We start from the raw sequence: 20,067 nt of genomic DNA, 5'->3' as shown, positions 1-20,067 counted from the left end.
ATGGAGATTATCATTGCTGTTGGAATCCAGAGTTTATTTGCCCAGCTGTGTGCATGTGCCATCTTCTTTTCTAAAATTTGTCTGCATTTGGTTTGTGATTCGGCTCCTGTCTGGCATATCGTAACACAGCTTTAATGCACAAACCTTGCTTCTCTATGTTGTCAGCCTGAATCCTGCAGAGCAGGTAAGAGAATTTTAATTCAGCTCTTATGTTTTCAACATTCTTCCCTTTTCACTATGTAGTCATATGAAATTACTTGTTTAGAAGAGCAAAGGAAAGCACTCTCTGTTCCACTGTAGGGAGATTTGGCTCCTGCTTGCCTTTGGTGAGTGCTTCAGCAATAGCACAGAATTACACTGCTCCTGTGTTAAATCATAATGATAGTTTAGGCTGCTCTTTTAAATGTGATGGCCGCATGCCAGCTTTTGGATATTCAAGACTGCAGTAAAAGATGAGGGCAGAGAAGGAAATAACTTATTTTAATAGGCCTGTATAGCTGAAGATACTGGCTACTGGATCTGTACCGCTGTTAATGTGCATGATCCCTACAGACAACTACTGTCACATCGGCAACAGGGACAGGCATTTGTAGCACCTGGAAACAAAGGGAAAATAGTTAGGTATTGTTTCAGGAAGAGGCATCTTTATGCAGCTAATACAATGCCCATAGCTGATCAGATTTAACCCAGGGTTGAGAATAGTTGGCTGCAGGTACTAATAGACCTGACTCTAAATAGAGCCTGTTTGCATTTGTATCCGGGGGCATGTTAACTGTGTGGCTGATAGGCGCTTGTAATGGCTATGAATAACTTCCTGTTGGTTTAGTTCCCTACTGAATGCCAGGGTAGTAGAGGTCAGAATGTGTGGTAATGGGAGTGGGTAGCTATTGAATTTGCTTATAGTATGAAACACTGTTCTTGGAGGAGGCAGCCAGAGGGTTTAAGCAGCATCAGTTCTAATGTGAATGAAATCTTAGATAGGGGATAGATTGGAAATGAAATATATTAAGGGTAGGAGGAGTCACTCAATCTAACTTGGTGGTGTATGTAACTGAGCTACACTGAGTGAATTCTAAATGGAGGATATTTAATGAATTACTTTTATAATAGCAGCACTGGCATAAGTAGTTTTTGTTTGCAACAGTATATTCCTGTTCTCACCCTTCCCTATCCTAGGCAGTTTGTTGGTATAAACACTTGCATGGTTATACAGTGATGCAGGTGAAAATTAAGTGCTTCTCTAAGGAATGGGAAGGTAAGAAATGACTATCAGCTAGATCAGTTTCTTGAACTAATTTATTATGTGGACACAAATGTTTGTTTTGGCAAGCCTGGGGGAGTAATGAGGGCAGAAATGGATTGGCTCATAATGGTGGCTGCTTAAGTAAGGCAGCTGTTGTAAGAATATGCCTAAGAACAGATGATACTGGGAAAGTGCTTCATGTTTTATTTGTAATTTTTTTTTTCATGTTATGTCTAAATAAAATTTTGTTTTGTTTTACTCTGGATCCTCAAAACTAGGCAAGAATGGTGAAGGATTAATCCTAATTCTGTGAGGTTGTTTATGGGGAGAGCTATTTCTGTTTCTGTTATCAACTTGTTTTCTTAAACAGTACACAGGATCACTATGGAATCAGAGTACTTACAGACCTAATGAGAACAGAGAAGTGGGCTGGCAACCTATAGCTTTTCTCTGAAATGGGTACATCCAAGAATGGAAGAAGGCTGTACTGACATGAATTTTCTGCTTTGTGGATGTATGGCAGTAGGATATCACACAGAATCCCAAGCTGGCTGTTAAAATACCAAATAATTTAAATGAGATTTTCTGCAGTGCTTGTTCTTGCTTGCAGCTTTTAATGAGGAATCTCAAACAGTAAAAGTACAGATCAACTGGTTGCAAGCTTGAGAGATCTTTGTGTGAAATCCGAAGACCAGGAGCATCTGGAATAATTGCTGCTGCAGTCATAAAAAATAATGTAAAGTGAAAGAAAACTTCCAGGATGCACAGCAATGTCCAATTTGCAGCAAGCTCAGGTTCTGGCTTTGTTAGTGATACAGTGAACAGCCTGGAGTACTGCACAATAAAAGTTTAAAAGTGTTCAGAATTTTGCAGGCTCAAACTGTTCATTAATTAAAGCAGACAATTTCAGATCTGAAGGAAAAATAAAAGCACAGCCGAAACTTTGCTGGCAGTTGTTTGATGGTTGAGTGTGCTGGAGCAAATACCTTTTAACTGGTCTCTCTGTCCCTCCCCCCCTTAGTTTTCAAGCCCAAAAGTGTGCTTTTTGTAGTCATAAAAAATAGGTATGTTTAAAGGAAACTTCGGAGTTGTGTAGCAGTATGTAGCTTGCAGAAAGCTCAGGTTCTGGCTTTGGTAAGGCTACAGTGGTGTGTGTTTGCAAGGAACTGTGTGCTGTCCCTTTTAGGTGATGTGTAGTGCAGCCCAGTAGTCTATACAGAGATGTGGTGATTAGAAATGAACCAGACCTCTGGCTTAAAAAATAGAGAAGGATATTTGGAAAGCTATGGAATGTTTGCAAGGTAAGTGTAAAGTTTTGTGGATTTTGATGGGTTCCAGTAAACCATAGCTTCATAGTAATTATTCCTTAAACTTTCTAGCTTATGGATTTGTTAAATAAGGAGCACATTTCTGTATAGAAGAGAAGGATAAGTCTGTTCTGGCAGACTTCATGGTTAGTAGCCTGTCTATACGTGGCTGTATGCTCCATTTCAGTTATGTAGTAGAAGATGTTACAGGAAACTGGGTGGAAAAGGTGGAGATTTGCACAATAGATTTTATGCTGATGCATTTTGTCTTCAAATAAAGTGAAAATAATTTGGCTTGAAGCTTGCTGTGTTGAAAGACCATTTTAAACCAGAATTTTTTATGCCAGGGTGCTTATTGTAATGTTAACACATCCTGTTTCCAGCCTTCTTTTCCAGAAAGTACTAAAATGCTTAACCTTTTAGTTATTTTCCTAAATAAACAGAAGACTGAAAGCCAAAAGAGTTATATCCAAGTTTTCAATTGTATAAGCAAAGCTAAAATAAACAATTGACCCCAAACCTGTTGTCCTGCAGGCTATATCCTGTTTACAGGTGTAAAAGCCTGTTTAGTGGGATGTAAGACATGGGTTTTCCATGCTACCTCTTGCCTGATCTACAACTTCTCTCTTGCTTTGTGGATTACTAGGGGCATCTTTGTATTTGGTGCTGGAAAACCAGTTATGTGAGATCTGTTTTGATTCACATTAAGCTTCATCCTGTTCATCAGCCAGTGGTGTTCTTCCCTTCAGTCTAGAATACCTTCTGGCCTTGTGGATTTGGCATGACTAATGGTCTCCATTAGTAGTCTGTATGTCTTGGTCCATTTTCTTTCCTGAATTCAGTTGAAGCTGTAAAGCATCTCTGAGTACAGAGAGGGTGCTTGCATTGCATCTTGCCTGAGCCCCTCTTACAGGTGGTGGCGATCCACTTGCCCTTGTTCAGGGGTAAGTAACCTCATCCTGAAAGATGGATTCCATTTGTTAAAAAAGCAGTTAAATGCTTTTAAGTAGAATAGTATTTTCTGTCTTTGAAAGACTGGAAAAGACAAGTTTTATTGTGGAACCTTACAGTAGCAAGTACTCACCAAGGGTATGACCACTGTTGATCCAGGATGAACACAACTCTACTCCAGTCTGATTTCAGTGTCTCTATCACTCATAATCTCATTGGTAATCCAGTGCTTAATTATTTCTCAAGTGCCAAACTATTATTTGAAGGGGGGAAGAATTCAGGGAAGCTAGATGAAAGTTCATTTCTGATTGGGTATCTTCTAGTGTTTAAAATATACCTGCTAAATCTCCTGTCTAAGAATCTGCTTGGATTAATAAGGGGTTGAGTTTTACTCTAAGGTAATCATTGGTGGCTTTCAAGAAATGATCATCTAACTTTTTATGTAAGAAAACCAAGATTTCTTTTACTGTATTCCATGAATATTCTAGGATGTATTTTACCAGTTTAAATGAAACAGAAATGAACTGGCAAGATTGATGCTTCAAAGGAATCTATAGTTGATCAAGAATACTTTGTCAGTTAATTGTTTGTAAATGTGTCTCTTTCTTATGCATGTAAAAGGGTTGGTATGTAAAAGGGTTGGTTTTTTTTTGTGAGGTCTTTCATCCCTTTGGTTGCTTGTGGAATACTAATGAAAGTAATGTATGTACATCATGTGGAAAATATGTTGGCAGACAGATACCTGCAGTATCTTAAATGCTTTGGCATTTTGTCTTTGTTTAATCAGCATAGTTGATCCCTGCTTCTCCTACAGGTTTATACTTTCAGAATAAGATCAAAGGTTTATATGAAAATTTAAGCAGAAGTAGAATTCACCTATTTTAGAGATGAATGAATAGATAAACAGAAACTTAAAAATCAAAGCCTTAGGCACTCTGGTCTCCAATATAAAATGTCTTGTAGGAACAATAATTACAGTAGTTATATATATTTAAAAATCAGACATCTGAAATGTTAGCCGAAGAATTTCCTGGAATTAAGCACCACTGTGATCAGACTTTTGTGATTTGTTTTTGTGATGCTTTCTAGCAGAGTAGATGTTTTATGCCCTGCCTGCATGCTTTGCTAAACTAATAAGCTGACTTGGCATTGAAAATGCTCTTGAGGAATGGCAAAGAAATCCCAATTCTCTTAAGCTAAAGTAACTAAAGTTAAAATATCCACTACAATTTTGGGGATATTCCATCTGCCTTTTTGTGGCGCTCATTCCTTTTGTTACCATTTATCTGCTTCAGATGGCACAGCGGGGTGGCTGTTCCATTGGGCTCTGCATTTGAAGCTGGATCCTCACCAGTAAATGCATTTGTGTTCAATTTGATAACACTTTTTATATGTGTCTAAAACCTTAGCTGTCGTATTGTGGTGCCAGTATGCTGCTTTTTCTTTGTAATCATGAACTTATGAGGGGCATGGTGAGTTATGCAGTTTCTAAGAAAACCGTGGGCCTTAATGTTTATGACAATGTTGTTCAAGTGACCTAGCTTTGGTACCTCAGCCCAGTGCTTCTCATAGATACACAGTTAAAGTCTAAATATTTGAGTTAATGAAATAGGAGAGAAGATTTCCCCAAGACAAACTTCACAATTTCTTAATAACAATATTCCTGCTCCTAAGCAGTTTGTCACACTGTGTGTTCCTTACTGGTTATCTTATAGTTTTTATCAGGTAGAATTTGTAAGTACCAGAAAGTTGAGTACTCTTTGAAATGGCAACATATTTATTCAAAAACTCTCAGAACAGTGTATTTACTCTCAGTGGAAACTGAGGCATTCAGTTTCAACTGCATTGCTGCAGCAACTTTAAAATAAAATAGGGAAGTTGGGGTTTTTCACCTTGCACATAATAAGATCAATAGTTCTCCATACTCCTGAACTGCACAACACTTAAGTACAGTTTAGAGTGAGAGACGCTGACTACTGAACTCAGAATTGTCTAAGAAATATGCCAGAATTGTGACTTTACAGGAATAAGCTTTTCTCAGTTATTATCTCACCTTTAATATTTTGCAATGGAATTAAGAGCAGACATAGAACTGTGATTTATTTGCGATGTTCCAGTTTTCTATAGCCTTTTGCTAGGGAGTTCACTTAAATGTGTATCAAAATTGTGTTTGAAACAGTTACTTTTACTATTCTTACAACAAGCTTTTCCTTTGTTTTAGACAAAATAGGAAATAGGACCAAATGTCTTGTGTGTTCTGACTTCTCTGTATGTATGTGCATCTCGTTGGTAGAAGTAACGTGTTATTAATGCTACATGAGGCTGCTGCTCTTATTGCAAAACAAAGTCACTCTATAGGCAAATCCCAAGGTACTGTATAGTTCTGTTGTCTCTTGGGCAGGTTTGCAGGATCATATTACATCCGGCACTAAATGTCATAAGTTTCAGGAGGAATTTACTATTCTTCCAAAATGTAAATTAAGGAACCCTTCCCCCTCGCTCTTGCAGATAATAATGCTAGTATCTGAAGCTGTGCATACCGGGGAAGAAAATTCTGCCTGAACTACAAAGAGATCTCGTGTCTACTTGCCACAGCATGTTTTTGAAGTCTTTTGTGTAATAGCAACTGTTTTAAAGCACATTTTGTTGAGGAAAAATTGCAGTGGATCATAAACTGAGAAGGGCAGGCTTGTTTCTGATGTGTGTGAGAATATTCAATCTGATGAACATTGATGTTAGTCCAAGAAAAGACTGACTAGTTTGAAATTTGTTTTAGCTCTCCTCAAAAAGATATGGATAAGAAGATGGATGAAGAGCAGCCTCTGACTGCATGTAGCCAGTACCCTAAAGAAGCAGTGAGGAGACGTCAGAGCTCGGGTCAGGGTTCCAGGGGCAGCGATTCTTCCAGGACCTCCAGGAAAAGCTTCAGGCTAGACTACAGATTAGAAGAGGATGTCACTAAATCAAAGAGAGGCAAAGATGGGAAGTTTGTCAACCCATGGCCAACGTGGAAATCACCGACCTTGCCAAATGTTTTGAAATGGTCCTTCATGGAAAAAAATAATAGCAACGTGCCATGCTCGAAGCAGGTAAATACTTGCATGTTTTCTGTTCTTGATTGAGACTGCTGTTATTTATTAATTATGTTTATTAATCAGTAAGATAGAACAGTTTCTAACTAATACATATTAGTCACCTTTTGGAGACTTTTCCAAGTCTTCTTTTTATGATTTTATTATCACCCATTCTTTTCAAAAGATGGGTTAATACTTTTTGCCTCTATTTTTTTCTCTCCTTTCTGTTAGTTCCACACCCTTTGATTTATCCAGTTCAGTTTATATTTACAAAACCAGCAAAAATGGTTCCCCAGCTGAGTCATAAACTACAGTTATACTCTTTCCTTTTTAATACATGTTGCCTTGGGAAGCATACTGCTGAACATCATTTGTACTGCATGCAGTAGCTGTGGCATATCTCATTTTACGCATTTTGCCTTTTTTTTTCTGACTGCCATTTACTACATAAATAACATCTCTTTTTATATTTTTAAATAAAAATGTAATAACTTGTTGCTGCCATTTACTTATGAAAGTGTTTCAAATCTGTGTTTTTCTGCCTCAGTACACCAGGAGAAAAAAATGCCTATGTTAAAACGAGCCTGAGCAGGTATTTGTTCTGAGATACTAAAAGTACAGAGCCAGTTTACTGGGAAACACCATTATCTGTTCTTGCTGTATTGCTTCTGTCAGATAACTGTATATAAAGAAGGAGGTGCGGAAGCAACCTCTGAGAGAAGCTTCTTTTCCATGAAGAGTTGTAGATACTGGAAAACCATGGGTTATCTTTGTGGCTACAAGGAGCATTATGGTGGCTACAGCTTGGACAGCTGGGATAACGTCTCGGTGTATTTTCTGATGTGTTGACTGCACTTTGGAAAAGCTGTGCTGAAGGATGCACAGCCAAGGAAAGCATTTGTGAACAAATAGGTGGTGTTAATGCTGTTAAGCATCTAGGAAGGCACGCATAAGCTATAAATCTCAGTCAGTATTTAGAAAAGAGCTTACGCTTTTAATTTTTATCTTACGGAATTACCTGCAAAAGAAGGAATTTGATCATCTTTACGAACAGGAAAGCAGTCCTACTACCACATGATGATCAGAGGTTTGGGGATTTCTTAAGGATATGTGGCATGGAACATGTTTAAGAGAGAAATAATCTCAGCTATAATTGTTCTATTATAATAATAATTTACCTTCAGAGAGAAGCACAGCAAACATACGTCCATCTTGTGTGCCTTACACCAATTTACTGTTTTAAATATGGAGTCCTGCTTCTAGACATTATGTGCACCATTAGTAGTAACAGCAATTGTGCCTCAGTGTGTACTGCTTTCTAAGCAGTGTGCTGCATTCTCATACTTTGGCCCCATTTGTGTAGAATTTGTGCCTTGTCATTTTCAATTGCCTTTGAGCCACTGCCCTGTTCCCTATGTGTAAAACAGGCTTCCTATCTTGCCAGCACCAGGGGGTAACCTGGTTAGTGACTGAAGTACCTAGAAGGCAGTGCTAAGGTACTACAGAGTGCAGAATATACAGTTCTCTGATGGCAGTGGACAACTGCAGCACTCTAATTTACAGATTATCCCTGCAATAAGGGATGATTACAAAGAAATCTACACTGTGTCAGTTGTAAAGCTGTCTCTCTGACCCAGCTGGGATTCATTTTGAACTAATTTTATTGCTTTGCATATGAAATTTTTTAATTAAATGTCTGCAATTATTCAGGAGACAGTGAAATAAATCAGAAATGGGAAAACCTAGATAGGGATCAATGAAATGCACTCCTGAGACCTCAGCCATTTTGATGCTTGTTCCAGCTACATTTGTTCCATGCCTAAATCAACCTGTAAAGTGCTTCTGAGCTTGTTTAAAATTCAGACTAAGGGCTTCAGACTAAGGACTCCATAGCTTATTTAGCACTGCTAGCTAGCATGTCCTTCAAGCAGACTCGTACTTCAGTTTCCACGTTGAGTGTTCCTAGTGCTACCCTGCAGTGCTGGGCAGGTTCAGTTTATCTGTACCAAGTGCTTTGCATATGGAAAAAAGCATATTATCCAGGATATGTACTTCACTCTTGAAAGCTACAGGTATTATAATCATGCCTTCACAACAAGTCTGTATCATTGCCCAGAATGCATAGGTTTCTTGTATTTTCATTGCAGACTTTATTAATAACTCTTTCTAGTACTGTTTGGAGTATCTTTAATTACTGGTTGTTGGATCAGCCTTTTAGATTGTTCTCATTTCTTTAAAATCCAGTGGTATTCCAGTATGCACTAAGTACCAAAAAATCCTCAGCTAATTAGTCTTACCAAAGCCCGTCATGTGTTTCTTCTTGCTTTGCATTAGGAAGGAAAGGAGAACACGGGAGGGGGAAAGGGCACAGCAGGAGGAATTTTGGTATTACTCTAGTGATGAAGATAAGCCAGTTTTAGGCATGTTTTGCTTCTGTTGGTAGCTGGTTTGATGTGAATGCCATAATTCAAAGATCTGTTACAACTCTTGTAGTATTAATGTGTTTGGTTGGTCTGACAAAGAACAGATTAAAGTCCCATAAGTTTATGTATTTTGTTCATTATTTGTATTCTGTTGTATGAGTTTTAAGAATTTCATATGCAGTATACTGCCAATAGAAGTTGTGTTTTAGTTTGAAATCTTACAAGTTGAGTAGTGAGTCCTTATTGCTTTAAAAGGTAATTGTGGGGATTTTATAAATGTTTAATATATTTTAAAAAACCCAAACAAGCATAGTCCATGCACTGAGAAGGAATTTCTTTAGCTATTTCCCTGTGTGATTTACTGTGATAGCTCAACAAAATGCCTGAGGAATCATTGAATCAAAAATCTCTGAGGAATCATTGATTTGGACCATAGGCCTGTGTATCACAGACCTGTAGATCATCATATGGACTCTGTGCTTTCCCTGTTACGCTGCCTTTGTGCTCCTGGTTTGCCTTCAACTTTTGTTCACACAATTTCATTTAAGTAGATCAGGATACCAGTCCTTTGAACTGTGTTACTCTTTAGTTATCAGTCTTCCTGTGTTTCCTTTACAAATGCCTTTTGTAGTGATTAGTTCTACTTTTATATCAACTATTCAAAATACTTAATGGTGTCAATGCCGCTGACATTCCTGTAAAGCCTTTAATAGTGCAAATGTGTTAGGGTTTTACCTGAGTAGGCAGCTAACCCCCATACAGCCACTTGCTCACTGGTGGAATTGAAAGGCTAAAAGTGAGAAAACTTGTGGGTTGAGATAAAGACAGTTTAACGGGTAAAGCAAAAGCTGAGTGTGCAAGCAAAGGAAGAAATTCATTCACCATTTCCCATGGGCAGGCAGGTGTTCAGCCATCTCCAGGACAGCAGGGCTCCACCGCATGTAACAGTTACTTGGGAAAACAAACACCATCGCTCTGAATGACCCCCTCTTCCATCTTCTTTCCCAGCTTTCTATGCATATGAGCATGACGCTACATGGTGTGGGATATCCCTGGGGTCAGTTGGGGTCAGTTGTCCCAGCTGTGTCCCCTCCCACCTCCTTGTGCACCCCCAGCATACTGGCTTTGATGCTGTGTAAGCACTCTTCAGCAATAGCTAAATCATCTGTCTGTTATCCACGTTTTTCAGCACAAAGCCAAAGCACAAAGCCAAAGCACCGTAAGAGCTACTAGAAAGAGAATTAACTCTATCCCAGATGAAACTAGTACAGTATGTTTGAGTCCCAGTGAAGAACTTATTGTTCACATCTGCCAATTAGCATTATTTGATCTATTGCATGATGCTAATTTTGCAAACTAGTTTGTGTCTATGTCAGCAAAACTAAAGTGGATTCATTTAAAGTTCTTAAATTAATTTCTAGTCTACCTCTAAAACTAGCTCCTTAAAAAGAACATTTTCCATTAAAATGTGCTTGCTGACCTAAATTGCATTATTACAATTAATTATTAAATTTCATATCTGAATATTAATTTCTTTGATAGAATCTGATTTGTTGACTTAACCACGTGTAATATGTGGGTTGTCCTAACTTCCATTTTGGAGTATTATGTTAATTTTCTGGCTCTTCAACCTTTTTACTTATTTTAAGCTGAAGTACCACAATATAACACACTCTGTTGTACAAATTTCTCCTGCTGGTGTCATTCCCATGTACCTAGAATGAAATAAAGTGATGCTTTTTTCTTGGAGAAGCAGCAGTTTGTCTCAGTCTAATACTCATACTTTGTTTCTTCTTATATGAATTAAGTGATTGTATTGTGCTAACCTTACATTCAGTTTTATAGAAGACTATTTCTCATTCCTGAAGACAGTAATGAAACTTTTTCAGTAGATGTGTCTCGTCCATTAGCTCTCGGAGAAAGCAATGTCATGAATGTTTTATTACGTACAGTGGAGTTTCAGGGGGGTGGAGGGGTGTGTGTGTGTGTTTTGTTCTTTCCCACCATATGCCCTCCAAATCAATAAAATATTGTGGAGAAAATAACTTTCCTGAAGCTGTCAGGACTGTTTTAGCAAGGGAAGCCCTAGAATCTGTAAATCACAGCATCAGCTGAGCTTTTAAGGCAGCAGGAGGTCAGCTGTGTATAAGCTTGCTGATAGTGTTAATCTACTACCCTAGACCTAAAGAACTAGAGCAGCAACCATTGCAGGGAGGGCTTCACTGGGAGCCAAGGTGCTGGGACATCTGTGGTTACCAGGGAGAGAAGAGTGTCAGGAGTCTGTAGAAGCTGCCAAAACAGGTAAAATCTTCTCAAGTGATACAAGGAGTTCACACCAGAACTGTTTGGGAGGAGAGCCTTATCCACACTGTGGCTGCACTGGAGGTGGTCAGGAACTCCAGGAAGACTTTGGTTGCTTTGATTTGGTTTGTGTTTTTTTTTTTTTGTTTGTTTGTAGATTGTTTTTTTTGGGGTGGTGGTGGTGATGGTCATTATTATTATTGATTAGGAAAACTCTTTTGTATTACAAACAAAACTTGTGCACAAGCATCTCAAGCAAACTGCAGGCAGAAACATAACTCCAGTTCAAAATGAGAGGGTGTGTGGTTGTTGGAGATGGGTTTCCGTAGGTAACATGCAGCCATGGCCCCCTTTGTGTCATCTTGAAGCTACACATAGAGTGCAGTTTGGAAGCCGATCGAGCTTAAAGCTGTCTGTTTTCCTCCTCTGGATTAATGTTCAGCTGGATCGGTTCTCTGACCTGCCAGACTTAAGCGAAGACTGCACAAGTATTTATGGTGGAACAAGAGGGCAAGTGGGGGATGGTTTCTTTGTTATACTGGAGTATGGATTTAGGTTGATTTGAAGTTGTTCGTGGGGACTGCATCTTGAACATACAAAGAGATCAGTATAGTGATTTATTCAGTAATAATTAATCTTTAATTACCTTGAAGGCTTCAATAAAACATCATGAGAAGCACAGCTAAGTGCCTTAAGGTCCATCTTAAAAATGAATTTGTTTTTTGAATGTTCATTGGATTACTGGCAGGATGGGAAAAGAGAACTGTAAAATCCATCATCAGCCAAGTGAGGTGAACCTCCATGTGCTGCTTCTGTATGTAATGGGGAGAGAGGGAGGGTCTTATAAAGGCTAACAGAACAGCTTTTGTGGAGTGCTGATGGGAAAGTGGCATTCTCTTTCATCTGTGGGTTTGCAACTTACTTGTGCTAGGACTTAGGGGATGTATCATCTAGTGCAGGAGCTAAATCTGAGCATTTCTTACAGTAACAATGTGTGTGTACGTATATATATATAAAAGAATATATATATATAAAAGAATAAATACATATATATATATGTATATGTATTTATTCTTTTCCAGGTCGGAAGGCCAACTGATTAGAAAGCCTTTCCCAGGAAGCTGTTGTGCCTTGTGGTGCTTTCACCATGATGCTGTTGGAGACTCTCTGTTAGTAGGTCTCCTGGCCTGATGGGATACTCTTAAGCTCTGTCTTCTCTCGACAGAGAAGTGAAAATGTCACAAAAACCTAAGGTGAATTTAAGAGAGAGTAGGTGGGAAAATGGTCATTAAAAAGGCATCTAGTTTGTGGTGCAGTTCTGCAATTGTCTGAAAACATTGAACAAAGTGCAAGTCTGACTGTAATGATTTGTGCCTTTCATGCAGTTTTTGTTCCCCACCGAGTACATTCTGGAACCTGTCATGCATGTTGTGTTCTCTTTTGCTAGGAACTGGATAAAGTGCTTCCTGTGTTAAAACCTTACTTTGTTGAAAAGCCAGAACTTGCTGGAAAGACAGGAACTGGTCTGCGAGTCACGTGGCTGGGACATGCTTCCGTTATGGTGGAAATGGATGAACTTATATTCCTTACTGACCCAATCTTCAGCCAGCGAGCTTCCCCCACTCAGCTGGTGGGTCCCAAGCGCTTCCGAGGACCTCCGTGCACCGTAGAGCAGCTCCCCAAGATAGATGCAGTCATGATCAGCCACACTCACTATGATCACTTGGACTACAACACTGTAATGAGTCTGAATGAGCGTTTTGGGAGTGAGCTGCGCTGGTTTGTGCCTCTAGGGCTGTTGGGCTGGATGCAGAGATGTGGTTGTGAGAATGTGATAGAACTGGACTGGTGGGAAGAGAACTGTGTCCCTGGTCATGATGCGGTAACTTTTGTCTTCACCCCTTCGCAACATTGGTGCAAAAGGACTGTGATAGATGATAACAAGGTTCTTTGGGGCAGCTGGTCTGTCTTAGGACCATGGAACAGGTTTTTCTTTTCAGGAGATACTGGATATTGTGTTGCTTTTGAACAGATAGGCAAAAGGTTTGGACCTTTCGATCTTGCAGCCATCTCCATTGGAGCTTATGAGCCAAGGTATGAAAATCAAAGTTTGATCAAAATACATAAGAGAAGTTATATACCGATGACAGAAAAAACGCACCCAGAAGTGCATCAGTGGTAATGCTTTATTTAGAATATATAATAGAATGTAGAGGTGAAAGAAAGTGCTGAGGTGAAAGGAATGGCCAAAAAAAGCAGGCAATGGGAAGATCAATCATAGAATACCAGCTTGGAAGGGACCTCAAGGATCACCTGATCCAACCTTTCTGGACAAAGCATGACCTAGACTAGATCTTCCAGCATGCTATCCAACACTGGGGAGTCCACCACTTCCCTAGGAGATTATTCCAATGGCTGATTGTTTTCACCGGCGAAAAGTTTTCCTTTGTCCAGTTGGAATCTCACCAGGAGTAACTTATGCCCATTACCCCTTGTCTTGTCCATGTGACTCCTTGTAAAAAGGTAGTCCTCATCTTCTTTGTAGCCACCCATTCAGATGGAGCTGAAATGTTCAGGGTACTTGCCTGTGCGTATGTGATATTCTTGGAGAGTTTTTTCCTCTTAAGCACAGCACGGCTGAATCAGCTGCCTTTTTTCCATGAAAAACATTGAGTAAAAATCTGGAATTACTTTGTGGCTTTTATTCTGAGATACTATCACTTAATCCAGCCCACTTAATGTGTGCAATTTGCTGCATTTTACTCTTGCTTGAGTCTTTGCTGGTTTTGCAGCTTATCTGGAGATAAAGATGACTCCTTTATATAGAGCGTGAAAGATCTGTTCAGGCATCTGGATCCTACTTATGATGGGGTATTGAAACTTTTAGATGGTAACACACACAATGCTGGAAGCAAAGCATGCATGGGCTGGGAAAGGAAGATAGGAATCTGAACAATATGGCAAAAATATGGCATCTTTTAGGAATTATCAGGTTCCCTCTTCTGCTTTTCCACCGCTCCCTTAGGCTATCTTCTGAAGCACACACGTTTTGGTGTGCACTGCTAGCATGATTTTTTTTTCAGGGATGATTTAAGTCTATGGCCTTTATGCCTCAAGGCACCAGAAATCATAGAATCAACTAGGTTGGAAAAGACCTTTAAGATCTAGTCCAACCATTACCCCAGGACTGCCAAGCCCACCACTAAACCATGTGATTGATGGCTCTTCTACGCGTGTTTTGAACAATTGCAGGGATGGTGACTCCACCCCTGCCCTGGGAAGCCTTACTGTGTCCTTAGACTACTAAAAATACAGACCTGTTTGAAAAAGGGAGGGAAATACATGAACTGCTGTTTTGTGGATATGTTGGTATATTTCAGCTTGTTGATTTTGAGTGTTTTCTATGTTGATCACACATACATGCATTGGTATTTCTGGGTTTTGTTTGGTTTTAGATCTTTGTAACATAGCCAGTGAAAGTCAGAAAGAAATCTTGCACTGAACTAGGTGACACAAAACCGTTTACTTTGTGTTTTGATAGGTGGTTTATGAAATACCAGCATGTGGATCCTGAAGAAGCAGTAAGAATCCACATTGATGTTCAAGCAAAGAAGTCTGTAGCAGTTCATTGGGGGACCTTTGCTTTAGCAAATGAGGTAAATTTCAACACTATAAATGAGTTCAGATTTCCTGAGCACATAGTCACTGATAAAGCTTTGCTCATGCAGTTTAAACTACATACCTGTAAATGTATACTTAATCTTGGCATGAGTGAAAAGTTATTACTGTTTGTACGGTTGTTCAAAACAATGCTTAGCTTTGCATAACCAATTACATAAAATATGTCTATGGTTAAGATTAATTTGAAGTACAGAGTTACTGAAACAAATGTGGTGGGTTTCTGATATCTGACAGCTGAGCAACATGCAGGGTGGGTATGTGTGTGCAATATGGAGGCAGTAAGAATTGCATGCCTGTATATCAGAACAGTATTTAGTAAATAAATTGCATAGTATTTTTGATAATAGATTCATAGTTAAATACCAGCAATAACATGAAAAACCTGAAAATTCTGAGTTGCTGATTTTTTTGAAACATATTTATACACCACCCCTTCCATTCCCAGTCCCCAGTTGTAATAAGGAGGTTACCCAGGTACCTTCACAGTGACAAGAAATGCAGTGAGAAAGAAGTACTTACATTTACTTTGACACACCTTATCTGGTAGCTGGTTTCCAACTTTCTCTGTGCAGCAGTTGCAACACTTCATCTTACAGTTCAGGCCTGATGCTGTTACTTCTATTCATCTGGTGTGTCATGCATTCTTTGACTTGGATGCACCATTTTCAATCCACAGTGCTGCCAATGAGCTGTGTCACTTGTGCCCACAGTACAAACACTATTATGTATTTAGAAGCACCAAACCCTGGATGATTTCTCCCTGATACTGCCTTTTCTGAAAGGTAACAAACACAATGAAGTAACCTCAGGGCACCTCACAGGACTGGCACTAGTTTTGAAACAGTAAAGTTGACAACTTCGTTTTACTAAACGAGAGAAAGCGCCATCTGCTGACTTGCGACCTCTTCCTTCTCTGCTGTATCGGCTTCTCGGGGATCTAGGTCAATATGCTGAAAACTGAATTTTGGATGTCAGGTTGTCCCTTGCTAGTTACTCTGCAACTGTAAATAAGTATTCTTATAGTTTAAAAACTGAAAATGAACCCAAACATTTTAATTTGACAAATATCCTTCTCCCCCTTCTTAGATGTTTAAAATGTAATCCATTTCTTGTGCAGAGCAGTGATATTTCCCCCGCCCTGCCCCCCCCCTACCCTGCAAATGCTGCAATGGAATGTTTTTTCTCATGTTATTCTCATTTTTCAGTATTACCTGGATCCTCCAGTTAAACTGAATGAAGCTCTTGAAAGATACGGCTTGAAAAAAGATGACTTCTTTGTCTTAAACCATGGAGAATCACGGGACTTGAGTACAAATGATGGGTTTGAATAACAAAAGAGTAGCAGATCCCTGTAAGCCCTCTTTGATTTGAGCTAGCAATTAATGTTACAAATATTACTAGGATGTACTTGCAAAGTAGATTTGGGGGGGGGGTGAATTGGATTTGTAGATGCTGGGTTTGTCGGTTACAGAACTAAAACTTGCATACCAATTTCATGCTAAATTTCACTAGTTATATTGTTTATAAATTTTGAGGTGATGGAAGAACTGGTTAATATGTAAGGTATTGTCTGGGAATAACTTGCAGTTTCAACTCTTATGTACACCACTGATAAATTACTGGGGTTTTGGGGGCTTTTTTGAACTCTTCATCTTACCTGCAGCAGCAATAATAACCTCAGTGCAGGACATACTCTTAGAGTTAATGGCTGACTTGAACTAGTTTTTGTTAGAATGTCATCTCCCACTTGTTGGTCATTAATCTTCAGTTTATGCCCTGTACCTCGATAGCTTCACTGTATGTTTTGTGGGGTGGAGTCTTCCAATACAGCTGTGTTGTTAAGCACAAGCACAGTAAAAGAATTATTTTACTGACTGCTTCTACATTTTCATATACTGACGAACCACAAAAGCTGCATTTTACAGTGATATAAAGAAACGTGCCTTTCAGAGATAGACATAGTTTAATATTGCGTCACTCGTGTAACACTTAACTGCTGGCCAGAGTATTCTTTGTTTTGTCAATGTTTTTAAGTTAGGCCAGAACATGTCTAAATGCAGTACATGAAATGGAAGAATCCCTTAATGGCACTTGTCTTTACATTGACTCAGCCTATTACTAAGTACTTTTAAGTGAAATATATTTAGCAAGGGCTGTGGTATTCTTTTTCTTACAGCTTCCCTGTAATTTTTAAGTTGAATGAGAGATGACAACATTGCTCACTATTGTAAAACTTGGCTAAATGTATCTGAATCAAATTGCCATGCTAATTTACAGAATTAAAGCCTATTATTGCCAATAAAAAGGGTTGTTATTCTCCTTCATGATTCAATGGCAAATGATTTTTCTGTCAATGATTTGTTTAGGTCTGTGGGGGATATGTATTTTTTTGTTGTTGTTCTTGCAGTGCATTATATTTTATGTTCAGAATCCATAAATCTAAATAAAAAGACACATTATTTCCCTGCTATTTAAAAACATGAACTTCCAGCAACCAGTTCAAACCAATTAATGAGATTTCATGCTATGAGCAAACTGAAGGAATCTTTTAACTGTTGGGAAGTGCTACAAGTCTTAAACATCTTAATACCAACAAAAAACAGCACAAGGAGGTAAAAATCCATTAGTCCAAGTTCATGCTGAGAGAGGGTTCAGGAACAGAGGGCTACACTTACATGTAAGAAAACGTAGCTTATATTCCTCTGGTGAGATTCATATTTGACAAATGTCAGGATTTCTTTATTTGAAAAGGTTATTCTAATATGGCCTAGATGTATTCACCAGAATTTGTTCAGAACTAGTTTAAAAGTACTCTCAGTCATTTGGTGTTCATTTTGGGAGGGTATTTCAGGTGAAGTCTCTACTGGGCCTCTTATTTACACAACAGCTTCAATAACAAATTGGATAACATAATGCATCTCATGTTCATAATATTGCGAAAGACACTAAGCTGTGCAGGATGCATTGAGTACTGTGAAGGGCGTGGTTAAAACTGATGTGTTTTGTTTGTTTTCCTGTTTTCAGAAACATCAGTAGACTCTTCTGTAAAATTCTGTACTTTAGAAAGAAAGTAAAATACAGAACACAGATAAGCAGCCACAGAGCAGAGAAGTACTGACTTATGAGAGTCAGAGACTAAATGTCAGTAACAGCATACATTTCAGTTTGGATCTGTTCACTCACAGCATTTATATGTAGAATGGTGTCTCTTACACTTGGCTTGGTGCTGGTAAGATTTCATCTAGGGTGTGGGATAAAAAAGTTAGACATTCTGGTGTGAAGACACTTTGGAGAGCCTTGCATGATTTCAAAACACATTAACAGTGTTGTTCTATGAGGAAAGCACTTACTGTAACAAGGTTTCATGTACTTTTAGAAAAGGGGACAGTGGTTACTTGTTTCTGACAGCTGTCAAAGGCTAATTATCAAAAGGATGATATCTGAAAAACAACTTTTTAGGTCACAGAACAGAGAGGGACATCTAAATATCTTTATTGCTGAGCTTCAGAAAACTTGTATGTATCAGCTATACCTAGAACAGACTAGTCCAGGCTAGTCTTAAGTTCTTGTCAGAAGAGAGAGGTGAGATTGGCAAATTCTTTGTGCCTGACTTAGCATTTGTTTTCCTTTGTTAAATACAGAAGCAGAAAAAAAAAAAATCTACAGAAAGTGGCAAAGCATTAATTGTAACTTGTTTATTCCAAAATGAGCAGTGGTTTTGGAGCAGTGGGAAGGAGAAAGGGACGTTCAGTGTCAACGCAACAATTGTCAGGGTTCTGACTGGGAATCAGGCCAGCTTCTGTTTCTGTCTTGATTGCATTCCTGATGAGTTAAAACTACCCGGGTAGATGAACTGGATACATGTAGCTTTACCCCCGTATTGATCAGAGTGTGTTGTATTATCAGGGTCACATTCTTCTTGCAGCTTTAGCTATTTGCAAAGTTGCCTACTGAAAATAAGTATCTATTGAATTTCAGAAAGAGTCAAGAGTAATAATTCAGTGAGAGTACATTGGGTATAGTAACGTGGCAAGGTGAAGCATCTGGTAAGAGTATAGGCAATACAGCTCTTAAAAATGGTACAAGGGTGGAAAGCTTGTTTTCTAGCCTTTATAGCTGACACTTCTTACTTATTCTATGATGCGCTATTGCGGAAGCTTTAAGAGTCTTCATTTAGTATGAAGTATTTTCTAGTATGCTTTATGTTCATCAATGAAACTTCCTTCAGGTTCTTTTACACGATGTTTGTACATTCTCCATTTTGAGTTAACACTGGATTGATAACTAAAACTTTATGGAGGTCTTATTCTGATGATGTTCCAGTTGCAGAGAAAAAAAGAGTAAAACTCCCCAGGGAAAACAGGCTCAGGGGCTGCTACAGGACAAGAAGCTGGTGTAAAAATGTGGATGATACTGCTTTAATATAGACTTTTTAAAATAAATGTAAGAATGTTGAATTGCAGATAAGCTTTGACTCATAACAAAATATTTTGAAAAATATGTATGCTTTCCTTAAAGTGACAATTTTAAAGCAATATAAAATTCTTTTGCTTTTATTCAAGTATAAAAGTCTTGATGGTTGTGGCTGATTGCACTGCAGTTTAGCTAAATGGGACAGATACACTAAGTGTATGAGAACATAGTTTCATATATTCCGTGCAGGTAAGGTGAAAAAACACAGGCTGGGGAACTTCAATAAGCAGTTTGCATTGCAAATACTAGTTTTGTAGGAAGCTGATGCTAGTTTGGCATTGGTTTTATTTATTATTTTCTAAGATTTGCCTGCCCCCATTGAGTAGATGTCAGATTAATAAAATGTAAATGCCTAATCTCTAATTGCTGAACCTTCAATGCATCATTCTATAAAAGTATTTATTGAACAGCTGCAAATACGGTAACAGAAATTCTTTATGATACTGAGAATATTTTAATTAGTTTCTCTATTTCAGATGCTCACTGTACATCTGCAAGTTCAAGTTTTGAACTATTCCTCCCCCTTCTATACATGTACCAGCTGTCCAGTTGTTTCTCAGTATTAAGCTATTGCTTTTATCTTGTTCATTAAAAAAATGTTATGCTCTATTAAA

General features: G+C 38.5%; 1 protein-coding gene across 3 annotated transcripts in view; it reads left to right on the top strand.

Annotated features, from left to right (window-relative positions):
* NAPEPLD (N-acyl phosphatidylethanolamine phospholipase D) overlaps window positions 1–20,067 on the top strand; it is a 24,811-nt gene extending 4,744 nt beyond the window's left edge. Inside the window, exons 1-5 of one of the 3 annotated variants that reach the window (XM_061467372.1) lie at window positions 2,465–2,544; window positions 6,278–6,590; window positions 12,747–13,393; window positions 14,841–14,955; window positions 16,186–20,067. In XM_061467372.1, coding sequence (XP_061323356.1) covers window positions 2,480–2,544; window positions 6,278–6,590; window positions 12,747–13,393; window positions 14,841–14,955; window positions 16,186–16,311 — 1,266 coding nt within the window. In that variant the 5' untranslated portion in view covers window positions 2,465–2,479 and the 3' untranslated portion in view covers window positions 16,312–20,067. Of the gene's footprint in view, window positions 1–2,464; window positions 2,545–5,421; window positions 6,189–6,277; window positions 6,591–12,746; window positions 13,394–14,840; window positions 14,956–16,185 lie in introns of those variants that run through there. The other 2 variants (XM_061467373.1, XM_061467371.1) reach the window with 2 other exon arrangements.

This window comes from Pezoporus flaviventris, unplaced genomic scaffold (genome assembly GCF_033815535.1).
Source record: "Pezoporus flaviventris isolate CSIRO_AGI_PZ_B2104156 unplaced genomic scaffold, CSIRO_AGI_Pfla_v1 ptg000045l, whole genome shotgun sequence".
In the NCBI taxonomy this organism is placed as follows: domain Eukaryota; kingdom Metazoa; phylum Chordata; class Aves; order Psittaciformes; family Psittacidae; genus Pezoporus; species Pezoporus flaviventris.
Note: the sequence above shows the minus strand (reverse complement) of the source record. Positions and strands in the feature narration are given on the sequence as shown.